The 21015-nt window shown below is 38.8% G+C and overlaps 1 protein-coding gene across 3 annotated transcripts; it reads right to left on the reverse strand.

Moving 5' to 3' along the window:
- Nucleotides 1-5917: 5917 nt before the first annotated feature.
- crtc1b (CREB regulated transcription coactivator 1b) lies at nt 5918-19762 on the reverse strand. Of its 3 annotated transcripts, none has more exons than XM_051376523.1 (14): nt 19613-19762; nt 17276-17392; nt 16597-16724; nt 15841-15900; nt 15472-15566; nt 14862-14932; nt 14721-14764; nt 13510-13733; nt 13272-13423; nt 12819-13058; nt 12078-12164; nt 9119-9205; nt 8851-9025; nt 5918-6396 (listed from the first exon to the last, which is right to left on the reverse strand). In XM_051376523.1, exons 1-14 carry the CDS (start codon nt 19736-19738, stop codon nt 6185-6187), a joined length of 1818 nt encoding a protein of 605 aa, XP_051232483.1. In that variant the 5' UTR covers nt 19739-19762; the 3' UTR covers nt 5918-6184. The 3 variants fall into 3 exon arrangements, with proteins under 3 accessions (XP_051232483.1, XP_051232482.1, XP_051232484.1); XM_051376522.1 differs by having other exon boundaries at nt 14862-14947; XM_051376524.1 differs by lacking the exon at nt 12078-12164 and having other exon boundaries at nt 14862-14947.
- Between the last annotated feature and the right edge of the window lie 1253 nt (nt 19763-21015).

Consider the following 21015-nt stretch of genomic DNA (forward strand, 5'->3'; position numbering starts at 1 on the left):
AGTTTTTTAATCAGCATATTCTGCAAATCAAGACTATGTGCAGAGAAAAATCTGTCTTCCACATTCAATTTAATTGACATTTTTCTTTCATCTTATAAACAAATGGTCACATAAGGAGAATCACATGGCAACAAATAAATAGCTACAGATCTTTTACTACGACTTACAGGACAACAGTGATATAATGCTATTCTCACTATAAGCTTTAAGTGGAACTTGAACTGTTTTTTTCCAGAGAGAGCTGTAGAGTCATTTAGAAAACCCTGTGTTATTAAAGGGAGATTTTATTTTATGACCTAAAACACTCTGGAAACAAGCAGTAAAGACCGAGCAGCAACTCTTTCCTTTCATCCTGGGACAGAGGATACACCTTTAAACACAGGACTCCTGTTCACTCGTCTGCTTGTTCAGTTTGGGACAAGATTTAGCTTTCATTGCTTTTTAACAGCAACATAAATGACTGTGCTAACAAATAATGCAAGTAAGTAGTGTCTCAGACTAAAAACAAGCAGAAGAGTTAAAACAAAATAGTTTACAAGATGTAGAAAATATATTTTGAGGTGATTTGTTTATCTTATGTTTGGAAAAAGTTTGCTTTCCATGTTTCAGTGTTTAGCCTCAAGACTGAGCAAATGTTTGAGAAATTAGCGACTCAAAATGCAAAATTCATGTTCTACACGTGAGACGTTAATGTTTTCCCACCAAGAAAGCATCTGGCAAAGACACAACCTCAAACTCTGCTGAACAAAGTTTGTGTTTTTTTACCCTAATAACTACATTTCCTTCACTTTAATCAAAGGTGTATATTAGCTGCCTAACTTGAGCTCAAATCTTTACCAGTGTTAGTGTTGCTGTTAGCTAACCTTGTAAGAAAACATGTGACAAATTAAAAAAGGCATTTTAATACCTTTATCACTTATGTTGGAACATTATTCTTTGACTTCTAACTTGGAGAAAGTGCACCAGAAGTGCAGACCAGCATGAACAACTCTTCTCCACTACAACAGGCGACATCTCTCAAATGTATTTTGACTTTTTTGCCTGCAGGTAGATGTTTTCATCAGGCGAAAACATTTGAAAAATAAAGCATGTTGTACTGGAGAGATTCCTCATGTCCAAAACAATGAAGCCTGCATTTTAAGAGTTCCAGCTAATTTCATGAAGTGAGACTGTGTTGCAGCACCGTACAGTACTCTGGGTAGTGGCAGTATGTGTAGTCAAAGTCACGATGCAGACTGCGTCACTTGAGTATTATTGAGGTTGCAACTAACTACTAAGGCCAATCTGCAAGAACTGTGACTCCCTCAAACGTGATGTGATTTTCATGTGTGTGTGTGTGGTGGGGGAAATAACCAACAAAGAAATACATTCGGAGTGCCGTTCCTTTCCAACATGAGAGCACAAGCTGCACTGGAGTAAGCCCTTTCTAGTTTTGCATCCCCTAAAATATTCACAGATAAAAAAACAAGACAAGTTTACAAAGGAAAATAGAGAATTCATCTTTTCTTTGACATGAAAATATCTCCGGAGTTTACATCTGGAGTGAAACAGTCAGCATTCACATTGGGCAGAACAGTCCCTGCTCAAAAGCTAGGAAGTCACAAATAAAGTGCGAAGCAACTAGTGGACTAAACATTGCACAAGAACAGAAAGAAAAAAAACACACAGAGTTACACTTTACTCAGTCCAAAACCTGACATGATAGGCAACAACAACATAAAACAACCGTATCTGATGTCTTAAAACACACTCCAGTATAGCTAGATCAAACTGTAAATAACATGGGATAAGAATGTCTATCATGTCATGCAGTTGACTGCGTAACACAGAAGCTTCAAAGGACTCAAGTCCACATTATGCAAACGATCAGTGCACGTGCCGATCTGCAATCTCTTTGCAGGACAGAACCTGCTTAAGTTTTCTCAATAAAAGCTAAGAGGTTGTGCTGATGGAGGCGAGGGGGCTGGATCGACTTGGGTCAGTGGGGGGGGTGTTCTTTCAGTATGAGAATCGACTGTTTACACTCGTACGCGGTGAGATGCTACAGTAGGAAGAACAGAGAGTGAAACAAGCAACAGTCTGAAGAGTCTGGTCCTACTGTGACAGGACCAAAAACTCCAAAACTTCAGGGAATTTGGCAACAAAAATAAACTAGGAAACTGCCACAGAAAATACATTCTCTTATCATTCGTGAAGTAGCATTATACAGAGATGGAGGTAACAGAGTCACTTAACAGGAAACTGAGTCAACTGTTGCACAGGAGAAACCCATACATGCATCCCTTTTAGACTTTGTGGTAAGCGTTATGTTACACAAATCAAACCTGCGGAGCTATAGAAGGCCTTCGTTTAGAGGTTTTGACTGTCGGTTTTAGTCATGCATTTTGTTTCAGCTATAGCGTATATGTACAAGGCCAGTGCGAAGGACGAGTATTCAGCAGGATGACGGGAAGGAAAGTGACAAGAAAGCTCAAAGTCACTGCGAGCAATGAGACAGTGACGTTTGGCTAAAAACACATGGATTATCTTTTTAGGAATAAATATACATTTGTTTCAGTGACTTAAAGGAAAAATCCAACTTAATATAAATAAAAACAGCTTCTGGTAAAGTGTCATTTCTAGGCCTTTTTTTTTGTAGTAGTAGTTTTATTTTTCTTCCTCCTATGGCCCATGACAACTGTCCAGATATTTAAAGCGAGTACAGTAACATGTTTCATCGATCTAAAACATCAACAGTGAGCTAGTTTTGGTGTCAGTTTTCTTTAGGGAGAGAGAAACGGATTTCTTTTCTAGACAACAGTCACGCAGGAAGAGAAGAATTGAGGAAGTAGAATATCTGACAAGGTTCACAAAGAAAATAAATGTTACATCATTTCAAAATAAAAGCTGGATTTATGCTTTTCCGCTGAGATGTTCAGCTGGAGTGGAAATAGATATATACTTTATTTGTACAATTTCACTCGTTGATTGTCATAGCACCACCACAACGCTCGCTGGACGTCCTGCACTCGTTATATACGTATAAACTAGTCAAGTGTACATTTTTCTTTCATTTTCTAATACAGAGCAACGATGTAAAGCTTCATCTTAAAAAACAACCGTATAGTCAAATGTTTCTTTCATGTTTTAAGATGTTTCATGTTGGTTTTGTGATGATTTTCTGATGTTTTTTTATGTGAAGAAAAAGATAATAGGAATAAAGTTTACTCTTAATTATGTTTTCTTTTAATATTTACTTTTACAGAGTAATAATGCTGGCTGTGAGGACCGTGATGTGTACTGTAAATGACTCCGATAGATCACAATAGCTTTCTTCTAGTGTTATTGAAAAGGAGAATATTGAGCCTTTCTTTAAATCACTCAAAGCCGTTTCACTATCAACAATCTGACCATTAACACCTTTTTTTACCTCAGTGGCTCTAATGTGTACATTACTTTTTTTTATTTGGTGGTACAAAGCCTCCATTACAACACCATGTCAGAAGAATAAATCCAGCTTCACTCCTGTTAAACAATAATACATCAGCAGTGGATTTTTCCTTTAAGGGTCGTTCTTTGCTTTGTCACATTTGCATAGGAATCACCGATCTGTTGGCAAACAAAACCTTTGATGGAGGATTACAGCAGACTCCAACTGAAACAAATTGTACAACTGTAGAGGTGTGCAGTAAAACAAACGTGATTCCTTTTCTGGGGGGGTTGTAGGGATTGTAAAATCTTCCCAACAGCGCTTTCAGGTGAGTAAATGATTAGTATGTCTGTACATGAACATTACAATATACCAAACATGATCCCACAGACCTACACACACACACACACCTCTCAGGGAAACTCTGACAAAAGGCCAATGCAGATTGAAATCTGGAGCGATTTGACGTAATTTGTTCTACACATTTTGGCAAAAGAGGATGTGTCATGGATGTAGTTAGAGATGATATCATCAATATATATACATATATATATATATTGATGATAGACATTTTCAGATGAAACTTGTGTAAACATTTTCCGGTTAAAAAGGTGGCGTAAACAATTTTAGACTCTACTACATCCCTGATTGTTTTTGTGACTATTTTTGTTTGTTTGTTTGTTTGTAACACTGAATGGAACAGGGCCGAGCTGCTGTCGGAAAATTGCATACAATACTTAATATATATATATATATATATATATATATATATATATATATATATATATATATATATATATATTATATATATATATATATATATATATATATATATATATATATATATATATATATATATATATATATATATATATATATATATATATATATATATATATATATATTATATATATATATATATATATATATTATATATATATATATATATATATTATATATATATATATATATATATATATATATATATATATATATATATATATATATATATAATATATATATAATATATATATATATATATATATATATATATATATATATATATAAATACACTTGTGTTCTCTCTTCTGTGTAAGCAGAACCTTTATGAAGCCCAAATGTACTTCATCCAGTTTACTAAATGTAGTAAACAGACATTCTACGATAAAAAATATCCGTATATTCACAAATTGCAAGCTTGCATCTTATGAAAATCCATATTCTTTGTGTGGTACTTCCTCTTAATGATGACCTCTGTGGCAAAAGTCATTAGCGTTTTTGTTAGAGCTTCCCTGTCAAGGAGCAAAAAGCCTCCCCATAATTGCACTCCTTCTCACTTCAAACCCATCCTTTTGATATTTTTTTTGTTTTGTTTTTTAGCTCCACTTTAAAAAACATCAACAATTTTGGCTATAAACTGTACCGATACAAAATACAGTACATTGATCTGTCAAACCTTACACAACATAACCACAAATATCACTGACCAAAAGTTAAGTTCCTCTCAAATACAAGAAAATGTTACAGTAAGTTACGAAAATACGTTGTCACATTAGACACTTAAGTAGAACAGTAGAGTACTCATGTAAGGCAAAATCAGGTGATTTCACAGTGACGACTTAAAAAGATTTTAAGAGTTTTAGTGTTTAAAAACAGACGGCTTCCTTCGCTGAGAAGAAGTTCAGTCTGGATATATATATATTGGCTTTTCACTGGCAGAAAATTAATTTGGACGTGTTTTCTTGCTTTCTAGTTAAATAGAAATACCTGATGATTTTCTCAGAAAAAGTTAATTCAAGTGGCGTAAAACCAACCCATTTCTGGAGCACGCAGCATTATCTGGAGCTGTGCTAAAAACTATAATATTTATGATTTGACCGTTGGGCTGCAGCATGGCAACGTCTACCACGTCCTACATCAGAGAATGGCACATCGAACACCAAAGAGCAACTATGGGGAGGTTTCGCACTCCTTCATTAACCAAGTAGCTTAACAAACACATATATAAATATGTTAGTAATTAATAAATAGACACAAATTACATCAGTGCAATTTTACACTATGCCTACAGAGAGCATTTTGGCATCAAATTTAAATTATGAAATGGAATATAAAATCTTTAACTAAATAAATAAATAGAACATATTAAATACATAAAGCATCAAAACATACAGTACATGATGAAAATAACATTTGGTTGTAAAAATAAAGCTTTGAGTGTGAAATAGAAAGCCGTTACGGCATGATGGGAAAACCGATTCATTTGATTGCAGGGTACAAGCAAACCGGCTGTGGTGTGTATATATATATATATTATTTTTTTTGTTTTTTAACACAGCCGTTATAACAGGTACGGTTTAGCCCAATGTCCTAGCAGCTTCCTGCTACGAGCAAATATCAACAAAATGAATATTAAAGTGGATATGAAAAGAAAAAGAAAAAAAACAAAAGTAAAATGTGCGTTTTTGGAATATATGTGGCATGTAATGGTACACTGTAAACACAGCAGGCTAGCAAAAGCGCTGAGCGACCAATTTCATTCAAAACGACAGCGAGGCCATTCCCCTGCAAGCCACTGGATGTCTTTTTCCCTGTTGTCTTTTGGTGGCGCATCGTTTCAAAGGGCTTCACGGAATCGAGGGCGAGGTCGGACAGCTGGACGGCCATGCAACGAGGGAGAGGGTTCATCCTGCCCTTTGTTTCTCTCCATTCACAAGTTAGTGTGTGTTTTTTTTTTTTCCTCTTCTTGTTCTCGGCCACAGTCAGCTTCTTACGTTACAGCCTGTCCATCCTGAACGTGTCCTCGGTGGCGGGGTCTGCCAGCACCATGTCGGGGTCATTGAGCATGTGCAGTCCGTCCAGGGTGAGCGGGTCGATCTTCAGCTCGTCCAGGGGAAACTGAGAGTCTGCGTCGAAGCTGACGTCACCAACACCCGCCAGAGAGTTGGTCAGCTCTTTGGAGAGGCTCGGCGGAGACTCCCCTGTGACTGAGATACGTGACATCAGAGAAACAAGTGGGTACTGACATCTGAGAGAGACGGGGCCGGGTCGACAAGTATCATGTGAACATGTTTACACAGCTTCAAATTACATTCCAATAGGTATTCTGCATTTTGTAGCTAGCAACAGTTCCTCGTGTGGTACACTGAGTTTGTAACATTATCCAAAATGTTTTTATTATTTTAATCAAGCTGCTATTTTACAATGTTACTTAATTTGAGCCAATAAAAAAAAAGTACAAAATACAAATAATTATTAATACACACAATCAAAAACAGCCAGATGTGGGAACACAATCTCAGAGACCAACGGTGCCAGTTTGACACAGTACCAACGTGGTTTTCTTGAACCTGGTGCTGTCCGGCTGCTGAGCCCGGTTCCACTATTGGACTAACAGATACAGTTAGCAGCAGTTAATTAGCAGTTTTCTGTCCATCAGGAAACTCTGTAAATCACGAGAGAGTTGAAGCTGAACAGTTCAGACGGGAACCAGAAAATATGTTGTTTCACCAAAATCAGTGAATGAAGTTAATAGAAGTTGTGTTTTTGTACATTATTCAGTGGGGTCATAAGTGAGAAAGCATTTCATGGACAGAGTTAGTGTACGCCGTCAAGTGCAGGATGAGTCATCAACAATTCTTTATCATTTTATCAACTTAGTTTTGTTATGGTAACATCCAGCGATCGATTCTGTCGGCTATGATTATATCTTATATATGAAATAGGTCCAGTGGGGCATCAATCACAGATGGATCAACAAGCAAACAGGAATATAGAGATTGTACAGGAAACCATGAGTGGGCACAATAACAGTAAATATGTTGGATCAGAGGGCTGTACTACTACTACTTTCAGGTTATCTACGTGGTTAATCTCTCTCTCCTCTGTTCACAATCTGTGGATTAAAATGGCGGCACATTTTTGAAGACGTTGGCGCATGGATTGTGAGAGGCTCACTGCGGAGGGCGAGAGTGTTAGGAGACCGTCAGAGTCCTCTAGTTTACCCCGATGACATTCTCTATGAAAGATAATCTCATCTGAGGGGATTCAGGATCTCTGCCAGCTTCCAGGGCCAGAACACATTTGTTATGTTTACATTTAAATGGCCGAAGGATCAAAGAGGCTCTTTATGCGGTCGATGGTAATTCAAAATGTAAAAATACTTTTTAATATACACACACTAGACCTATATATATATATATATATATATATATATATATATAATGCTTTATTACAGAGGAATCCAGAGGGTGATTGGTGGGACTGACTGTACACTTATTCTAACAATAGCATTACATTCATACAGATAGATCTTCAGCCTAAAGGAGCGAGGCTGAAGAGGAGGTTTTAATTTAGGGTTCTTAGCATAGAGCAGTTTTAAATTCATATGATATTAATTTCAACACACATTTCCTCCCTTACTATTTTTCAGTATCACTTTTTTGCTTTAAACCCTGTTAATTATTTAACAGGTCAAATTCTGAGGTATTTTTTTTTCATTAATTTACCACTTTAATCTTGTACAGTCTAGACCTGCTCTATCTGAAAAGTGTCCTGATATAACTGAATTTACACACTTATGAACGCGCTGCCAACAAGCCTCTTTGTCCTTATTGGAATTTACTATGGTGAGATTAGTTTGTCAGCTTTTTTTTCCACTTCTCATATCCTGATAGTATCATTGTACATTCTTCTGGGGACAAATATGGAGCACAATCCATTATTAAAAATGTTATGTTATGAGTTAACTCAACTAACTAATCACTGTCGTAGTACTGTTTAACACCAGTGTAGGCAATCAGAGTTCATCAACCTGGACTTTACTTGATAACCCAAAGATAAATCTGAGTAGGTTACACTCCCTTCGTAGTAAAGCCCTCAGAAGTCTTTCTGTAACCTGTGATGGATGTTTGCAACTAAAAAGGTTTGAGCTGGATCTTTAACTGTTTGCCTTTTATTTCTCTTCCAAAAAAAGCTCTGGGGATTTGTTTTCAACCTGTGTGACTGTCTGACCGCTCGTGTTTGTTGCACCATCGGACATATTTGTAGCAACGTCGACGCATTCAGAGATCTCAAGTGTAATGTTACTGTAATCAAATCCTGCACTTAACTATAAATAAATTCCTACACATCTATTTAGTATAACTACTGCAACACTTGGACAGAGGACACTTTTGCTTTAAGTCACTGAACATAAAACCAACAAGAGAAAATTACAGATAGCTTTGCTTCTGCTTGAAGAAGAAGAGGGTAGAGGCTAATTTCAACCTGAGAAAGTCGTTAAACTCAATAACAATCTGTGTTAAAACGTATACAACCCCAACAACGTGTACGGTGCAGGTGAAGCCAAGATAAATGTAACGTAGCTTGACGTGTACCTACTACAAGCAAATAAGTTAAATAGGGTAAAAGTGTATCTGATGGACTTGAGGTGTGACTACCTGTTAGGATGATGTTGGGTATGTTGCCGTGGTTACTGTAGCCGAGTTGCTGCGAGTCCTGTAGGCTGCTCCCGCTGAGGCCCATCATGGCTGCCTGTGTGTAGTTGAGGGTGGAGCACTGGTTGTAAAGGCTGGTGGAGCTGATGGGGTTCTCGATCATGTTGAACTGCTCCAGCTTAAAAAGAAAGGTACAGATTGTAACCGAGAATAAAGTCAGGGACTATCTGAAGAAAACATTTATGCTCATAGTTAGTGCGTTCTGTGTCACCTGGTGAGAGAGGGCATTGGTCTGCCTCAGTGCCAACTGCTGATCATAGAAGGAGTCACCGAATATACTGCCCACCACAGGGATGTGCTGGAGGAAAGAGAAACAAGCCACACAATTCAGAACAAATGTCAACAAGGCAGCTACAGTCTAAAAAAAGCAACAAAATAAGCCAGAAAGGCAAGTTATCCGGCCCACAAGCAGACGTTTCAGCGAACAGATAACACAAGCAAAACACAAAGTCACACAGTTGTCGGACTGAGCAGCGACCAAAGCAAATGGTTGTCATGACTAGGGCTGTGGCGGTGCAGAGACAAAAAGAGCAGCTTTAGACTTTAAAAACTTTAGAAGGATGAAAAATATATATTTGATTAGATTTAATAACATAAACAAACACACAAAAAAGATTTTAAGTATGAATGTGGTTGTTTGTCCCGCCCCTGTGGAACAGACACACAACAGTGCAGCCCTGTTCACTATGACACAAACACAAGCCAACTTGTTAAAAGGGAAATTCTGGTATTTGTCAACCTGAGTGTTATTCTGCTTATCCATTTTGACTTGTGGTCATGGTAACACTTAACTCACCCACCTCCAATGTTGAGAAACGCTGACTCCAGCAATAAGCTTCCAACAACTGAACAGAAATCATCTCAAAAAGCAACTGTTGTACTGAACTGCAAAGTGTAGTGAAATCATCAGCACCAGGGCTTCAGACTGCCACCAGTTCTGGATACAATGCTACTAAACTGTATCACTAGAAGCACCAGTATGGCAAATATGCCCCAAATGTTTGCGTTTTGTTTTGTTTTGAAAACCATCATTATATATCATGTGGAAAACCAGAAGTGAAGCAAGAATGGGCGTGTGTGTTTCGTTTGTGTCTGTTAGTGGTTTAACAGAACTTAATTGATCTGTGTGGAACCCCTCCCCTTCCCAATTAGTAACTAAAAGGCTAAATTCAACCATCCTAGTGTAAAATAGGCTAAAGTTTTACTGTCGCTGTTACTTTGTAAAGTAATAACTCCCTAAATCTCGACACATAGTTGTAGTGAAATGCTTTTTCAGTGGTGTAACTGAGAAACTGAGCAGCATAGATTATAGGATGGTGGTGTAATCAATCACAGTCACAGACACTGATTGAGACTACAGAGTGTAGTATTATTAGATAGGGAAACTGTATGATTGTAATCTATTAAATATATATACACTGTATAGAACTTCACTTTTTTCCCCTTTAAAATAAAACAACACATTCTTATTTGTGTGAATAGTCTATTAACTACCGAGGCATTTATCAGTAATATGCGTTACATGTCGATTTAAGAGGTGCTCCTAAATGTTGTGCTAGCGCTCCAAAAACTTTCAGTAGGCAGAACCACTGCTACCATTAGTGGAAAAACCGAAGCCCTGAGTAGTTCGGTCAACCTGCCAGCCGACCTCACTACCTGCTGTATTGGATCTACTCTGCTATGCAGTTCGCTGTAACAGCAACACTTTGTGTGTTTACTTTCAGTCAGAATCAAAGACAAAGTGTTTGAGAATATTTCTCTTGTAATGAAGCTTTTTTGGAAACTTGTAGAAACTCAAACCTGAGTTAGTGTCATTTTTATAGGTAGTGACAACTGACCAGAGGTATGAGAACACTTCTGAGGTTGACAAATATTGGAATTTCTTTAGAAATTTTTCTTGCGATGAGAAAAGCACCAACACTGTGTGACTGGCATTTTTTAGTGGTGGAGTCCCAGTCGAAACATTTCTAACTAACCTTTTAGTCACTGATGGACCAGAGGTGACGTGTACTACATATCTTCCTTTCTCCCCTTTAGATTTCCCTCTCATATACATGTACTAGCTAGTTCTCACTTAAAGGTTGACCAACAAATACAGCAATGCGCCAACTAAGGAGAAAAAGGAGACTGCAAGCTAGTAAACATGGATGTAATTAATGCTGGATTTAAAAAAACCTAAATTGGCTTTTAAAATTGTATATAAAAAGGAGGGAAATTCAAGGGACTTCAAGGATACAAACAATATGTTTTGGGGAGTAACACCGAATGTAAACATAACTTTTGTTTGTTTAGAAGAAAACTAAACAGGATAGCTTTAACTAAGTTATATGTTTAAATACATTTAATAACTTAATATATTTTCCCATTTAACTTTTAGTTTTTCAGTTTTTGACAAAGTAATTGCTTCAATAGATGTGGCCTTGCACCTTGAAAAACACATATAAAGTGTATTATTAAAACACATGCAGCTGACTTTGTGTTTCTGCCAAATGTTTTATTGAAGACGGGATAAAGCCCTGATGACTTTTACCCAGCGGAGAGAGTGATATGTTTTGTTTGTGTGTATATGAATAGCAGATGTAAACTCTATGCCCCAACTAGCTGAAGACTTCACCATAAAGTCTGACTGATCATAATGAAGTCTTACATAACCCAAAATACACCAGAGAGTTATTCTGAGGTGTGACAGTTTATGGGCAAGAGCAAATTACCAATTTGTCAAAAAATGTGTTGCAGCAAAGCTGAAATTGTAAAGCAACAAACAGCTAGTACAGTGTATGCTTCATAACGTACAGTGCCTGCGGAACGGCATTTAGAAAGATTATTTCCTCTAACAAACAATCTCAGACCTCTCATCCATATGAGACAAGTATCTCAGTAATGTGCGCTGCATCCTAAAAATACCTGAATTTGGCTTGCTGAAAGATTTGAGTAATTTTAAGACTACCATCTGGTCAGGGCCTCCATCAACAAACTATTGCCATGTTGTCATGCACACAGTGAAGAGTGACAGTGGTGATGGAGAAATGAGTTATGCAGCTGTTGACACCATGAGTGATTAACTGCTGATTAAAGAGAATGAAAAGCAGCCTAACTCATCTACAATTAGCTTTCCCCCAGGCGCAAAGCCCTTCCCCAAACAGCAGCTAGCTTGGTGGGTGGGCCCTTACTTGAGGCGAGCCGCCGGGGGAGAAGCCTTGATTGGAGACTGGGGAGGTTGGAGACTGAGTGGCTGGTGAGCCAGTCTGATTGCGGTACTGTTGGAGGGAAGAGGGTTAGCTAGCACTAGGCTTCATGCCTATCACACACAAATCTCAAAGGACGGGATGTGCGAGGCCGTCAGCCTTGGATCTGCTCAATAGTGTGTTTTCTGTGGCAGGTCAGTTTGTCTACACTTGATGATTATGGAATAGTAACATCTGTAGTACCAGATGTTACTATTCTAGTTAAAGTGGTTGTTGCATTATAGAAAATATTCAAATGTGTATTTCTTTATCTTACAAGCTTAAATCAGCACATTTATGGCTTTAACAGTACACAAAAATTCAACCAGTGACATCCAAAATTGCCTTAACCCACACAAGGCACACACAAAATGCTAAGTGCCAAATGGTTAGAAGAATTTGTCAGCTTTTAAAAAGGACCTGCAAGCATCTTCCTTAGCAAAAACAAGTAATAAAATCCTCCAAATGCTCCTGTTTTGGTGTAAATAGGCATAATTATCTGGTAGTAAAGTCCAGGTAGCAGAACAAGGATATGCAGATATCTACTGGGATGCATTCTGGGTAGCTGAAGAACTAACAGAACAATCTGGTGGCAAAATTGAATAGAAGATTAACAGAAGCCAAAATGGTCCCAGTCATTTCATCATATTAACTGTTGTCTCTGCCACTTTCTGACTGGTTTCTTACCGAGCTGATACTGATGCTGGCGGTGGTCTGGCTCTGGCTGTCTGGGGAGGGGCTGCTGGCGGTGGCTGTACCAGGGGAAGCCAGGGTTGGCAGGGCGATGAGCTGGATGCCCTGCGACAGAGCCTGCTGCTGCTTCTGTAGGTCACTGAGCAACTGAGCCTGGGCCTGAGCCGTCAGCTGGTTGAACAGGGGGTACTGGGAGAGCTGCTGCTCCAGGGTCAGTGACTCCGTTGACACGGCCTGAGGAAAAATGCACATGGACCCTGTTCAGGCTAGTCCCATAAAATGCAATATGCTGAATTTACTGGAGAGTGTGATTCAGCTCTTCAACCTCCTGGTGACAGGCTTTCCGGACCACAGAGGATAGATGGAGGCATCTGTTGGCAACTCTCTCCAGTCAGCTGTGTTCAAGTCAAACAGTTAGATTCTTATGGATGGCCACCTAGACCTTACCTGTGTGATGTTAACAGGTGAGGAGAGGGTGGGTGAAAGCTGCTGCGGGGACTGTTGGAGATGGAGGTCAGAGGTGAGGGTGAGCGGTACCACGGGTGGTTGCCGGCGCTGTGCCGTTACAGTCATGGTGGGCTGAGAGGAGGTGGGGATCCCTAGCAAGGAAACAAATACACATGAAAGGTCTCCAACATATTTTGGTGTCCTAAAAGTTTTACTGTTTTTGAATAGTACTTATTACCATGGCTGGCAGCGCTGATGCCCAGGTGGGTGAGGTTGGTGGTCAGGCTGCCGGTGCTGTTGGACGCGCTGAGGGAGGGGAAGGCCACGGTGTCCTCGGGGTCCAGCGGGGTGGACAGTGGAGGAGGGAACTGGATGTTGGTCAGATCAGGAAGCGAACCACCGGTGTTGTGTGCAGCTGGGAGCACGGATGGGTTCAACTCTTGGTCCGGTGATGGGAATATACTAAAAGACAAGTTTTATCAGAAATGAGAAAAGCTACTCTCATATCAGCCTTCCTCTGAGTTTTTCCTTTTCTTTTTGTGTAGTTATCTTTATTCAAACTCATGTCTCCACCACAGGGTTTTGCTTACAATATCTTGCCAACATATTACTTTTTCAGTAGTAGTTTTAGTAGTTTTTCTGTGAGAAAGTACACGCACTAAGTTTCAACAGATCAAAACACATACCAATATTTTCCAAGTAAAGACACTGATGCTTTGTGGCATTATTCTATTATATTATCTCTAATATTTACTTCTATTTGGTGCTCTCTACACAATGTTTTTGTTGTCAAAAAAAGTCTGTTTTTACTGTAAGAAACATCTGTGTTACATGGTATTAGAGATGTGGCAATACATTCCTAAAAGAAAACATGAAGACAAAGAGAAAAGTCAGCGTTTATGTGAGAGATGGCGTCTGAACAGAGCAGGAGCCCCGAGATCCTGGCTAAAGTATGAAGCTCAAACGGTTCAGAGAGGCTAAAAACGTGAGGTAATTCTTTTCAGTCAAATAGTACAGTGCATACATGCAGTTTTATGGATGGTAAAATCTGTTTTTGTCTGGTAAATTTTCTCAGTTCACCAGCCATTGGCAGATGAGCCAAAAAGTAAATTTTGGACCCTGAACACACAGATCAGTTCCTGTCTATTTTCTGTTTTTGTTGTAGAAGGTTATTCTTTCAATCACAGGTGAACTACATTAATGAACAATAACTGAAGTTGCCAACACTTTTATTAAATAGTGACAGCTGAAGAGTGACAGGAAAGAGAGAGAGAGAGAGAGAGAGAGAGAGCACAGATGACACGCAGCAAAGGGCCACAGGTCAGAGTTGAACCCATGGCGGCTGCAGCAAGGACACAGCCTTGGTAAACGGGGTGCAAGCTCTACCAGGTAAACTACCCGGGCTCCCCACTGGAAAGAATTTTTAAACAAAGTACTCCAACCACTCACTTGATTCCCGGGACATCACACGTGTTGGACTTTGATGAATCATCCTAATGAGAAAACATAATTATGAGCCGCAAATGTGAAGTGGTTCACGTGTATCATAACAAGTGTACAATTATAGCCCTTCCCTTTTGCCATCAGTACCTTCTTGTCATCCCACAACTGTTCCTGCGCATCCTTGTCTGCATTGGACTCTGAATTCTCCGTCCCAGGCACTGTTAGCAGCAGTACTAATTAGTGAAACAGCAAGACACAGTTGCTTGCTATGACAAAATACATAACAATTCAAATCAGTGCAAGAAATGAGTCATCAATATCCGAGCCAGTCAAGCAGGATATAGTGCTGTGCACTAGATTCCTGAGAGTCTAAAAATAGCAAGGTGACCAGCAGACAGACAGACGGAGTGGAAGTCAGCCAATCTGGGCTTCATTATAGCAAAGCCTCACACATAAAAAGACATAATCCATGGATAATCAGTGAATTATTGATCCTCCTCTCTAGATAACCCTGAGTCAGCTCCATTCACAGATGTTACTTCTCTACAGCCGGCTGAGTACTGTACCAGCATGCTGAAGCAGGTCTTTGCCAGAGATCAGTATCCATTTACTCCATAAATATTTCATTAAGAGTCCAGATCTACTTCTTTGTGACATCAACCCTTTTATGTCATTTAAGGTTTGCCGCCTGCATTAGTACATTGCACATTAATAAATAAAAGTGGCTCTGTGTCTTTGTAAAATGATCTTGCATTACCTCGTTTAGGCTGCAGCTCCTGTGATCCCCCTGCAAACACGTCCTGGGGCTTCGGATTCATGGCGCTCTGGTGTAAGGCAGAGTCCGAATTTGTCCTGTATGTGTTAGAAAGATGAGATGTCAGCAAAATCACTGCCAAATCCTCAATACTGGCAGAGGTCCAATTCTACAGCATCACATCCATCAAGAATCACATTATGTTACAGACCTTTATCTGGTATCATATGGCCCAATATGTGGCCTTCTTTTGTGTTGGTTGAGTTTGTGAATGTTATACCAACACGGAGTCATGCAATTTTATTTTTTGCAATTGAGCTGTTGTGTGTCCTAGTAATCGTTTTGGCAAATGGACAAGGGGAGGTGGCTTACCTTCTCCAGCTAGTGTCTGGTGGTGGGGAGAGGTAAACTGAGCTGTAAGGACAGCTGTCAATGTGAATTTAGTTAAGGCTAATAAAGCAGAGGGGATGAAAAATGGATTTAAGTTCATCCATAGTTGCATGCTTGTTGGCTGATTCAACCCAATACATTTCATACATAATAAGTGACCCCACACACACACACTTTTTTTTTTTTGGGATCCACTTACTTTGAAAAAAGGTTTCAGTCAGTGTCTTGTAATCCAATGGTCAACTATATGTCAATATCATCTCGACAGGAGAGTAACAATATCACACTGTATGATTCAATATAATTATTATTATAACAATTCTCCTCACTGTCAAAATCTGTTGAACAATGCAGAGTTTCCTCCTCTTTCTATCACATCTTTGCCCAGCCTGTACATCTAGTATCATCGTACGGCTAACGTGAACGGAAAGCCGGAGCTGGAGGAGCCTTCCATATAATTTAGATTTCCCAAGTACGAAGTTCATAGTATTTCTGTCTGTGAGCGCTTTGGGCTCTCAGTAAATTATAGCAACCCTAGAGAAGCCGGTAAATCAGATGAAAACTGTGCTGACGCTGCTTAAACCTACTCAGACTGTCTCTAAACATGCTAACTTAATCACAACAACAGATTAAAAACGTGCAAGTCTTCAGAGCGATGTTCACACCACAGCAATAATGAGTGCAGTCCAAACATCCTCAACACCACATGCTTCCAAAAACAAACAAACAAAAAAGGATATCTGGCGTCCATGTTTGTCGACTGACAGCGGCCGGCGGTGGGGAGACGTGATGCGGTTCCGGTCGCGGTAAACACGCTCCACCAGCCCGTGGTGCCTCGTTGTCCGACTGGTATCCAGCACCGAGTTCTAGGGTGAACACACCAGGTGAATGAGGCCAGCAACACAGCTTACGTACACAACAAAACTATGTCTTAGGATAGTGTTTTAGGATTAATGGCGCAAATGTGTTCAATTCAAAATGAGTCAAGCCATGGGCCCCCCATACTGATGCTTGAGTTGGCAAATGTATTTTAAGATGAAAAGCCATGACAAGCAATGATATACTTTAAAATTTAGGAACCAAATTACACTACAGGGTAGAACTGGTATACCTGGTATTACACACTGGCTTCCTTTCACTCCTGAACCAATGATAAAAAACCTAGTTGGACTAGGCAGCTCTGACCAGCAGGTCATTTCTGAACACATTGCTGCCTTCATAGCCTGAACTAAACCTGCAGGCTTTCTTAAATTAATACATCTTAAGAGTGGAAATCTCTGTTTTGAGCCAATCTTTCACCAATACAACAGATAACTGCGACCTTTGTATGTCCAATATTGTCACCAACAGCTAAGAAAGGGTACACTGGTCGAGAACAAACCATTCATTTACCAGCCGAGAGAGGCTAAGGGCTCACCTGAAAAGGCAGGTCAATGTTGCCATTTCCAATCTGATTGACATTGGGCAGTGAGCCTCCATAGTACTGTCCACGATTCTGCCCTAGTTGCAAATACTGGGTCTTCTGTAACTGCAACTGTGCAAAGTAAAATTGCATGAAAGCATGAGTGAATGATTGATCTGATTCACAAAAAAAGTGATCCTAAAAAGTGAATGATGCCTGCCAGTCCACAGTGGTGAAATGAAAAGATGAATGAATCCATTAACTGACAGATGAAACACGATGAGACAAGCAGATTGGCCGTTTCATGAACAAATTTTTGAGGCAGACAACATCTTATAACAAAGAAAAAGAAAATCACATCAACTGATGTGAATGACACCTGACTGACAGCTGGTGCAATTACAGTGTTTCCATGTAACACACCTGGTGATTACATTAGTCTCAAAAGTAATGCATGTTTTTACAAAAAACACTGTGATGGAAGTCCTCTTTTACAAGTAATGGAACGGAAGTGAGACTGAAAATGATCCGAACAAATGCAATGAATTGATGTTTGGATGGCAACACACAGAAATCTGGCAGAGACCACAAAACTGACTAATTGTTTTTCCCCCCTGCAGTAAATGACAGTACAGCTCAGGTTTACAGCATGTGGTAAGTGGGCATCATTTCCAGCAATGGGGCCAATAATTCGCCCAAATGTTTCCCGGCAACAAAATGTTTCCCTCCTTTGTGGTTAATAGAGCTGAATAAATATGCTGATTAATTGATTAGTTTATCACAAGAAACTGAAATGGAACAATTTTAATAACTGACTGAACAGTGATTCAGTGATTTGTCCAGGTAAAAATCAGAAATGTTCTGTTGTTCCAGAAAATAAATATTAAGATTTGCTGCTTTACTTGTTTTATATGAATGTTTTGAAGATATTCAAATACTTTATATATAAATTATGATCTGAATATTGAACTCTTTTCTGATACTAGGGCTTCAATTTCAATCAGTTGCTTATTTGTTGGATTAATCAATCCTTTATTCTATGTCATTAAATAGTGCAAAATATAATGTCTCAGAGCCCAAATTGATGTCTTAAAATAGCTTGTTTGGTCCAACAGACAGTCATAAACCTAAAGATCTTCATTTTACAATCACATAAAACAGAAAAAGCAAATCTGAGAAGCTAAAACCGTTGTTTACATAATACATGACTTCAGTGACTAATTAATTTTAATTTATCAAAACCATCCATTATTTTCTATCAACAAACTAATCGACTAATCATTTCAGCTCTAGACTACAGAAGTAAAGTAACTTGATTATTTTGGATTACCTCGACACTAAATATGTAAATAAAGTTTATCAGTTTATTCTATAAAACAGAATAATTTAACCTTAGAAAAGAAAATGGAAAATATTTCCTCCTGTTTAGTGTATTTTTAAAGAAAAATTGTAACTGTAATCCTGTTAAATAATCCCCATTTTCCCTAAATCTAGCTGTAACCTGATTTAACATTTTTATTCTGTAACCGTACTGGATTACTTCGCATCTCAGTTACATGTAACCCATTACTCCCTAAACTAAACCCTGGCAATAACTAAATTAAACTGTTACGAGATTGAGTTAGTGACACAGAGCCATGTGTGGGGGTTGTCCAGAGCTGCGTTTAAACCCCATAAGTGAGATGTTGCTTATCGTTCAACCAGACAACAGCTAATGTAACGGGTAACGTTACGCTTATAGTGGATGGTGATGGAGGAAGAGGGACGAAGAGGGAGGAAGAGGAGGGGAGATCACAGCTGGGAAGGCTGGTTAACATCTGATTGGCTAACTTAAAACCCTCTCTCATGTAAAAAAAAAAGCCTCCAATTTCCAGCTCCTCGCAGCTGACCCGAACATGTTGTTACACGGTGATGTGTGTGTGTGTGTGTGTGTGTGTGTGTGTGTGGGGGTTTCTTTATTGTTTTATTGTTGTTGCTAACGTTACCGGGTGAGATGACAGCGGTGTGAAAGCTCAGACCGGAGAACAGGTGCACATTAATTCACAGCTCCACCAAAACCTAAGGCTAGTTAACGCAACACACACACACACACACAGAGTTAATGTGTTTGTGTCTGAATAACGCAAGCGTGACTTTTAACAGGCAGGAGTTTCGGGGAGGAGGGTGGAAACACAATTAGGTGGTGTTGAACTGGTGGCAGTTACAGCCGTTGGTATTAACTTTAGCTACTTAGCAACCCAACGGTCAGATTTATATCCGCAGCGTTCGTTAGCTGCCAACAAAAAAAAAAAAAAAAAAAAAAACAGCGATGCAACAAAATGTACAAACAGCAGCGGTGTGTAGAGGTCTTACCCGTGCGGCTCTGGTGATGTTCAGGTCCTTCATCACTTCTTCAAACGCGGCGGTCTCTTCCGCCTGTTTCTGATTATGCAAAGCGATTTTTTCGCTAAATTTGCGAGGATTGTTCGAGGACGCCATCTTTCCCTCTTCTTCTCAATGGAATGTTACGTTACTCACTACGCCGGGGCCTTCTGGTGTCGTCATCACGCACTGGTCAGCGGCACGAAAAGCACCAAAGTGGTGTGTTGATCTTTTGGTTGCGCTCCAGCTGTTTTGAGGAGGTAGGATGAGGTGGGGCGTTTTTTTTTTTTTTTTTTTTGCTGTGCACCAAAATAACTGGGCAAATAACTTGTATGTTAAAAATAAGGTAATAATAAATAAACCTGATTCTGATAAAATACGTTATTTGTTTATACTTTATAAAACAGTATATGTATATGCAGTGGCATATATTAGTTTGCATTGAATGCAACACAATATGAAATGTTATTTTTCAGATTATTTGTTCATTCTAAAAAATGGATATTCTTAATTTATTGTTTTTTCAGTTCCCTCCATGCAGCTAACTCTGCCCTCAAGCCATGTGCTATCCTGGCACATGCTATAGCTGTGGTCACAAAAAGTATACAAACCCTAAAGAAAACCAATTTTGAATGGTGTGCTGACATAAAATAATAATATATCTTACAACACATGATGCCTTTTATTAAAATTGATATTTATGTATAATTTCTATTAGAAATTCATATTAGATCAATATTAAATACAAAAATAAACAAGGTTGAATGTCCAAAATTACAAAAAACACATAAAAGACACATTTTTATATAATAAAAATAATGACAAATTTATCATTACATTTTTGTATGTTTCTCTTGGTGTCAATTAAGTGTAACAAAAATAAAAAAATAAGAAATGTGTTTTTGTTTTTCTCATTTCTTCCAGGGACTGTACCTAGTGTAAATGTAGTTCATATATTGTGCAAAGGCTTATACGGTATATTAATTCAAGCATACATGCATGAAATAGAGTAAAAATAAAAGTGCAAATGTACAAAAAAGGGGTGCATTGAGTAATGAAAGTGAAGGATACTGGTTACGATGTTCCAAATTACAAGCAATGTATAAACTGCAAAGGTGTATCTGTAGTGCTATGTTTCATATGTTGAAAACAAAACAAAGGGGGAGTAGGAATAGGAACACTGGATTGAATTCAAGGTCATTTGCATGGTAATAATCTGCGGCTTCAGTGGTGCAATTTGGTGGCATTAGTCTGTTGCAGCAGGTGCGTCTGTGTTCATTCAGGAAGGCATGAAAGGGGTGAGATGTATTGTCTATGGTGCTCAGTAGCTTGAGCACCATCCTTCTCTATATTTAACTCCACATTTAAGCAAAACCACCTATAATGTAATTTTG

The sequence above is a fragment of the Dicentrarchus labrax genome, unplaced genomic scaffold (genome assembly GCF_905237075.1).
Source record: "Dicentrarchus labrax unplaced genomic scaffold, dlabrax2021, whole genome shotgun sequence".
Classification (NCBI taxonomy): domain Eukaryota; kingdom Metazoa; phylum Chordata; class Actinopteri; family Moronidae; genus Dicentrarchus; species Dicentrarchus labrax.

Excerpts from the sequence above, each read along its gene's own strand:
- crtc1b (XM_051376522.1), bottom strand. The coding sequence starts at position 19,738 with ATGGCGTCCTCGAACAATCCTCGCAAATTTAGCGAAAAAATCGCTTTG. Across the intron at positions 13,734-14,720 it reads TGTGATGTCCCGGGAATCAA|TATATTCCCATCACCGGACC; the intron begins GTGAGTGGTTGG and ends CTTGTCTTTTAG. Across the intron at positions 9,206-12,077 it reads CCCCCGGCGGCTCGCCTCAA|CACATCCCTGTGGTGGGCAG; the intron begins GTAAGGGCCCAC and ends TCTTTCCTCCAG.